The sequence below is a fragment of the Chelon labrosus genome (assembly GCF_963514085.1).
Source record: "Chelon labrosus genome assembly, chromosome: 15".
In the NCBI taxonomy this organism is placed as follows: Eukaryota; Metazoa; Chordata; class Actinopteri; order Mugiliformes; family Mugilidae; genus Chelon; species Chelon labrosus.
In genome coordinates, this window is record NC_140348.1 from 17,824,348 (window position 1) to 17,831,881 (window position 7,534).

The 7,534-nt window shown below is 41.7% G+C and overlaps 1 protein-coding gene across 4 annotated transcripts; it reads right to left on the reverse strand.

The window, feature by feature from the left end:
* Window positions 1-2,348: 2,348 nt before the first annotated feature.
* On the reverse strand, window positions 2,349-6,387 carry agpat4 (1-acylglycerol-3-phosphate O-acyltransferase 4 (lysophosphatidic acid acyltransferase, delta)). Of its 4 annotated transcripts, XM_084561151.1 has the most exons (10): window positions 6,198-6,382; window positions 6,017-6,074; window positions 5,224-5,405; window positions 4,918-5,087; window positions 4,638-4,799; window positions 4,385-4,538; window positions 4,147-4,249; window positions 3,963-4,038; window positions 3,387-3,585; window positions 2,349-2,806 (listed from the first exon to the last, which is right to left on the reverse strand). In XM_084561151.1, exons 3-10 carry the CDS (start codon window positions 5,399-5,401, stop codon window positions 2,715-2,717), a joined length of 1,134 nt encoding a protein of 377 aa, XP_084417277.1. In that variant the 5' UTR covers window positions 5,402-5,405; window positions 6,017-6,074; window positions 6,198-6,382; the 3' UTR covers window positions 2,349-2,714. The 4 variants fall into 4 exon arrangements, with proteins under 4 accessions (XP_084417277.1, XP_084417279.1, XP_084417278.1 ...); XM_084561153.1 differs by lacking the exon at window positions 6,017-6,074; XM_084561152.1 differs by having other exon boundaries at window positions 6,034-6,382.
* Window positions 6,388-7,534: the final 1,147 nt, after the last annotated feature.

Here is a 7,534-nt window from a genome sequence, read left to right on the forward strand (position 1 = left end):
GTGTTTTCCTAAGGTGTGACAGCAATTCAGCCCACTGTGACATGAAAATGACCTTGGTGTAAGCAGTTGCTGTCAGCTAGAAAAACACCTGAGATATGCAGCACATGATATATATTTTGTTTCTCTGTATGCACTGTGGATTTAAGTGAAGTTACGCTTCTAAAGATTAACTGGGCTCCTTTGTTCCATCACCGTAAGAAGAAAAGAAAAGGTCTCTGCATCTTGAGTCATCCAGAGAACAGACAGTAACTGCTGAGGAGGAACGTCAGCATGCAGTAGATCTAAAATGTGTGAGAAGTGATAAATAATACCAATGAATGCATAATTGTGAATGGGCTTCAATGGGCGTAATGCAAATATAGAAAATCTTTTTTTTAACCTTCCTTAGCTACAGTGAAGTGTGTTCTGCAGACTGATATATGGGGCACTATTAATGCCACAGAGGTCACTGTTAAGTATTTGCTTTTAGCGTTCATATTTATTAAGTAGTAATTAAATGAATGGTACAATGAGGCTTATTGTCAGATCATAGTTACTTTAAATAGCTAGTTATTCAGATCTACATACTGTTGATTAAAATGGAAAGAGTTAAAGTTATTTCTAGGTGAAGACAAAAAGAGACTGCAAGAATGTGTCATCTATCTCTTCTCAGGAAATACACTGCCTGGCCAAAAAAAAAAGGCCACACACTCTAATATTTGGTTGAACCGCCTTTAGCTTCGATCACAACACGTATTCGCTGTGGCATTGTTACAATAAGCTTCTGCAATGTCACAAGGTTTATTTCCATCCAGTGTTGCATTCATTTTTCACCAAGATCTTGTATTGACGATGGGAGAGTCTGACCACTGTGTAAAGCCTTCTCCAGCACATCCCAAAGATTCTCAATGAGGTTGACGTCTGGACTCTGTGGTGGCCAATCCATGTGTGAAAATGATGTCTCATGATCCCTGAACCACTCTTTCACAATTTGAGCCCCATGAATCCTGGCATAGTCGTCTTGGAATATGCCCGTGCCATCAGGGAAGAAAAACTCCATTGATGGAATAACCTGGTCATTCAGTATATTCATGTAGTCAGCTGACCTCATTCTTTGGACACATAATGTTACTGAACCTAGACTTGAGCAACTGCAGATCATAGCACTGCCCCCACAGGCTTGTACAGTAGGCACTAGGCACGATGGGTGCATCACTTCATCTGCCTCTCTTCTTACCCTGATGCAATGGTTCCCCACTATCCTTCCAGCTTTTAATAATGCGTTGGACAGTTCTTAACCCAATTTGAGTAGTTTCTACAATCTAAGTTAGATGTTTTCTCTGCTTGATGCATGCCAATGATTTGACCCGTCTCACACAGACTAACATCTTTCCCACGACCACAGATGTGTGTTTCAACATGGTTGTTTAAGAAATGAGAAGCTACACATTGCAATAACTTGTTGCCAGCTGAAAGATAATTACTCATGCAGTAATTATCCAATAGCAGGCTCATACCTATTTGCTTAGTTAAATCCAGGTGGCGGCTTTTTTTTTTGGGCCCGGCAGTGTAGATGACTACAGCCATCAGTGTCCACCATATGTCTGAGGTAAACGTCACAGCCTTCCTCACAACTTATGATTTTTATAGATGGATGCATTTAGAATCGGCTTCCCCACTGACTCTCTCTGTTTGAGGACGATCAGACATTATCAGGCCTGATTAAGCCTGGTGATTTTCACTGTTTAGTGAAGAGGATGAGGTCCTGTTTGCATGCTGCCACCAGGTGTCTCTGTGGTTTGATGTCTCCTATTTTAGTGTCCATTTATTATGTGCATTTAAAACTGCTTTATGCTAAGTTATTTTTGCCATCTCTCTGTTTACATTCATCGGCACACATGGCACATGAAGTCATCGGAAGATAAACATGATCGCAGACGACCAAGAGACACAGAAAAGCCTGAAATACTAAGAGAGACTCAGTGAAACACTATGTTCCTGCTCCTTCTGTTTTTATTATCAACAAGTGATGCATGAATGAGGAGCATAACCGTACAGTTTATCTGTTTATGTTTCAGGACCACACTAAAGCAACTCAGACAGTGACTCATCTCAACCCGCAGATGTCTGACTATGAGCACGGCTCCCACATTGTCTACAAGGTGAGACAGGTTTAGCACCTCATTTATCGAAGTTACCCTGCTTTACATATAGCGCCAAACTTATCTTTGCCGTCACTGAGGAGACTTTTGGAGTAAATAGTTCCTTGTTGAAGAGCTGATTATCTGCCATCTCGCCGCCGCAGAACAGAACGTCCTTTACTGCCCTTACAGTGATTGATAAGCACAAACAGCACAGATGAGCCAATGTTTTCAAAAAAAGTGAAACATTTATTTATTATGCATGACATTCCAATGTCAGAGGTAGTTCATGTTCACTTAATTTAATTTCAGTAAATGATTTTTCAATATTTATCCTCTGCGCAGAGGAGAAAGCAGTGAAGCCACCTTGCCTCTCTTTCCTTCAGCAGGCTGCTCGCCACAGTCTGGCGATCTCACATCCTGAGCTTCCGCAGCGTAGACTTACGATGGAACCACCCCTGTCTGCACTGTGCTCTGGAGCAGGTCTGCACTTGCTGGACCAACAGAGGCTTGCCAGTGTTGACAAACTATGCGGCTGGAAGATTTCAGGTTAGCAGTTGTGCCTAAAAGTAGCTGTGAGTGGGTCACGGATTGTTAGTTCTTGTTTTGAGGAAGCGCCTTACTCCCATAGTTTGAGGCTCTGTCAATCTGAGTCTGGCCAATCATCCAGCGAACTCCCAGGGAAGCTGCAAAGAAAAGGTTCAGAACGGTTTAGAGTATTACTAACGTAAGACGGGGCGGCAGGTTTCTCAAAAGGATGTGATTATTTCCACAGTAAATTCCCTTTTTAAGTTTGCAGACTTTTTAGTGGAATTTAAAGGTTAAATTTGTAACTGTGGGTTTTTGAAGCTATCAGTAAACACCCACAGTTTTGAATAAATACTTCAGATTGAGCTGCCTCCCTCGTGTTTACCATTTTAACCTCAGCTACAAACACGGCCGACTTATTTATTGTGGAAACTGCAACGTGCTCGTTGAAAACCCATGCTGTTAGAGACATCATTTCTCCGTTTAACATCTCAGTGAAGCTGTTCAGATGGATGAATGTCTGACTTCGTAAACACATGCCTGAACGACGTTATAGGGACATGCTCCCGAGACTGATAAATCATACTTTCCGAAAGAAAAAAAAAGGGAACTTACGCTGGAGTTGTCAAGTCTGCTGCTTTGTGGAACGTTTGGACAAAAAGGAGCAGGTTAAATTGAAGGATGGGTCGTTAACACCCATAACGGGGGGTGACGTGGGCTCGAGTGTGTGACACCTACCTGCCGAGCAGACGGCCACAGCAGCCACGATGGTAAAGAGCGATCCCGTGCTGACGAGTTGAGCGAGTAGCACGCCTAGAGGGTAGAGGAGCAAGCAGGACCAGAAAAGCCAGTTGATAAGGGACCACGGTCGACGTGGGGGGTTGAATGTGGGACCGGGGAATCGCCCTGTCCGTGCGTAGTGCTCCTGAAAGCTGTCCTGTAGACACATTAAAAAATAAATAAAATAAATAAAACACAGCTAAATATCAAAACCCTCAACAAGAAGAACATGGCTACAGTCGGCGTTACGCTTCTAGAAAAAGGCAGGAGTCAAAATGTAATTAGTGTGTGTAATGTTTCATCTTATCTTTAAGGTCAGACTTCAGTCTCAATACGCCATAAACTAGACTCATTATCAATCTTTCTTTGACTGTTTACAAAGGCTTGAGCAGATATGTTTTTAAGACAACGTTTTTCGACTGCAACAGTATCGTGGGACGAGGTTAGCCTTCAAAGGAAAAGAGACACGACGGCGCTTTGAAAGCTACGCGGTTTAAAGAGTACAGCAACTGTTCGGGCCATCATGATCATCACCTTTTCCTGGTAAAGCTGGTGGAGCCAAGCGGCGCACTCTTCCTCATCCTCTGGGATCAATTCTAGAGGAATTCTCCTGCAAGCGAAGAAGGAGAAAGTCCAATTGCACAGTTAAAGATCCATTACAGCAGTAAACTAGAAATAAAATGAAGCAATCCTCACTCCAAAACAATTTCCCCCCTACCTCACGTATAAATCTGCATGATATTTCTTCCCATTGAGAATTCCAAGAAGAGTGGGCGATTCATTGTCTCTGAAGTTCAGCGTGGAATCATAAACAGCTGCAACTACACAAGAGACAGCTGCGGCAGTTAGCTGGATGACTCATTTGATTTGCAAATAGCCTCGCTAAAAAACAACACGCAGCATCTGATATGTTTTGCTGGCCACATGTAAATCTTTAACCAATGAAAGATAATCACCCGTTCCTCTGAGGTTTTGGACAGTTACCCAGAAGCCTTTGGTCCTTGGCAAAAGATGATACTTCAGCTTGGGCAGGCCTTTGCTCTCAGCCACCTGCATGCTGATCTGATGTTTCTTTGCCGTGAAGCGCGTTCCCTCACAGTAAAGCAGGAACTTGTGACAGAAAACGACAGCGTTTGACATTATTAGTTTTAAGAGATATGACTGTGAGTCATCTTGACTTTGTGATAACATCCACAGACTGAAACCCACCCAGTAGTTTTCTGGATAATCCCGCAGATTCTGGAGACCACGAGTTATCATCCTTTGGTCCTCCTCCCACTTCCTCTTGCAGAAAACAATCTCCAGGAAGTACCACATCCAACCAATAACAGGCACATAAGACAACTCCTTTTTGGCCAAAACTTTGGAGCTCTGGAAGTTGAAAGCATATTAAACAACTGAAGGACCGCAATGAATATAATAAAAAACAAAAGCTTAACTAGGTTCAAAAAGAGGAAATACATGGCTTTTTTTGGACATTTTCCCTTACCCCTAGAACTCCAAATCTCTCACAGAAGGTCCAACCACACAGGAAGTCTATCTCAAAACTGTGGTTGAGAACCACGATTGCATTCTCCTTTCCATAAAGTGGATAACTCTTTGGGTCTGTGTAGAGAGTGCACTCAGTCCCAGACCACCATTCCAAGGCAGCAACCATCTCTGGGGATAATTTAAGTAATAATGTAAGCAAGAGTGATTAATAACTCGACATGTGCACGCAAAAGAGATGAATATTTGGAACATGTTTACAGCAACAACATTACTACTTCTGCTGCAGAAGTACTGCAGTACTTACGGCTAGAAATGCAGTAGGCTAGTCTGACGTTGACCCTGCGTGCCAGCTGCTTACTGACCAGCCACAGAGGCGACGTGCAGAGCTGCAAGAGGTTAATGACGAGGCCGCTGACCAGGAACACATAGCAGATAATCAGGTGGAACAGGAACTGGGATTTCAGCAGCTGCAGGACGCCCATCGTTCTGTAAAAGTTAATTCCTTCACCACTTGTTCACGGCACACCTTACACGGCACATTTAACTTTTCCGTTCTGTTAAACGCCGGCATGCAGCCCAGAGCTGTAACGGCAGCATTTCTCTGGGCATTCAGACCCGCTCTGACATAAAGGATTTCTTTGACAGGTCTGCCCCGCATCATCTGCTGAATGGAGGCTTTGAGCTGAGCTGTGTGCAGACGTACAATTACAGCAAACATTTGCTCCCCACAGCACACATGACTTTTACAGAGACAAGCAACTGTATGAACTAACTGTTCTTCTTTCTTTGTGAATTAAAGCAGATTACATGCATGATATGTGTCATTGGGTCATTGGTAATGAAAGTAAGTTTAGCAGCTGGAATCTATATTATTTGTCATAAATTATAATTCGATGGTAAATTAATCACAGACATGATAGTGTGCCCAAAAAAGTTGTGGACAAACTACAACATAATCATTTGAACTATCATAAATATATTGTAGGTGCTGAAGAAAGTGCGCACAAAAACACAACATTAACCTACTGCATGTGATAAAGGTCATCTTATTACATCTCTACACGCGAAAAACAAAAAAACAAAACATATTTACTCACCTGAAGGTGATATTTACCTGCGCTCCAAGAGAGTTACCCCGCCTCAGAAAACGTCAACCTTTTAAATAGTATAAATACAAAAACACAAGACTTTCCTACGCGTCCGTGCCACATGAAGCTCGTGTTATCTTTCAGTCAGAGAATTAAGCCATGATTCATTCAACATAATATGTGTACTTACCACTCGACTCACTGACGATAAGGAAACTTGCCCTCATAAGGAGCCCCACCCATGTGAAAGCCACACCAGGACAGGAGAACTGGAATCATGCGAGCGCCCTGCCACCTTCTAGAAAGTCTGGAGACAGACTTCACTGCAAAGATCGTCTATAACTTCAGACAAATCAAAAACATGGCAAATGAAAAAAAACTTACTTCCGGACATGACTCACAGCCGTAACCATAGTGACAGAAATAACAAATAAACCGTGTTACAAGTTAGCAATGTGCGAAATAACCACAAACGTTTTAGACCGGGTTGGTTATAATATGATACATTCGTGATTTCACACTAATGCATTGTTGTTGTTGTTTTGTTTTTTTTTAATGGAAGGTAATCTCGGAACATTTTCACGACGCAGATGTTATTGCAGTCTCGTTTCAGCGAGATATTTTCGACGGAGTGAGACCTTCTCACGCATTTCGTCCTCTCTGCGTCGCCTTTATTTGGTCACACGACAGGCACGAGGAAGTCAAAGTGGGGAAGCGGGGACGCATGCGCAGTGATGTTCCGCTCGTGAAGAAAGTTGAGGCCGTTGAATGTAGCTGATGGGAGTTTGAGCTACGGAGTCGCTTCCTAGTTTCGATTTGACTGGATGTGAGTAATAATGGTGGTAAAAGGGTACACTTCCCGGTTATTTATGAGCTGGACTTTACGGACAGCTGCTAAACTGAACTATTTCTTATTAAACAGTGCTCCCTGCTGGCAGTGCTGTGTTAGAAAAGTGCGTTGGCCTCGAAATCTGTGCAGTCAGGGTTGGTGCTTATCATCGTCAAGGTAACTACTACAAAAAAATGTAGTTAGATGTTGGTACTTAATTATCAGATATCCCAATAACAGAACTATGCCATAATCAAACATAAAATAAAAATAAAAATAACTAAAATTAAAAAATAAATATTTAAAAATGAAATGAATTATTTCCCAAAATTAATTTATTTCCTATTTTTTTTATTTTTTTAGAAGAATCTCAGCATTTTAAATAGGAAATAAATTAATTTGGGGAAATACATGGGGGAAATAATTCAGAAATAAATACACTGATAACTATGTAAACAAATACATTTAAAAAGCAATCAAAATATAGAAACATATATGAAATGGGGAAGTAAATAAATATGGGCGGTTAATTAGGTTAAAAAGGAAGCGGGCAGCAGATTATTATCTTTAGCAGGTAAAGTTGTAATTGTAAGTGGTGGTTTTGTATGTGAGTCTCATTAAAGTGGAGCTGGATTATGGAAGCAGAGTTCAACTTTCTTCCGTCAAAGAGAAAATCAACCTCTATCCTAATTGCTATT

What these genes read in the sequence shown, in the direction of transcription:
- agpat4 (XM_084561153.1), bottom strand. Translation starts at nt 5,401, where the DNA reads ATGGGCGTCCTGCAGCTGCTGAAATCCCAGTTCCTGTTCCACCTGATT. An exon ending in ATTATCCAGAAAACTACTGG is followed by an intron (nt 4,539 to 4,637) that starts GTGGGTTTCAGT and finishes TTCTGTCACAAG; the next exon opens with TTCCTGCTTTACTGTGAGGG. An exon ending in CATGCAGATTTATACGTGAG is followed by an intron (nt 4,039 to 4,146) that starts GTAGGGGGGAAA and finishes CTTCGCTTGCAG; the next exon opens with GAGAATTCCTCTAGAATTGA.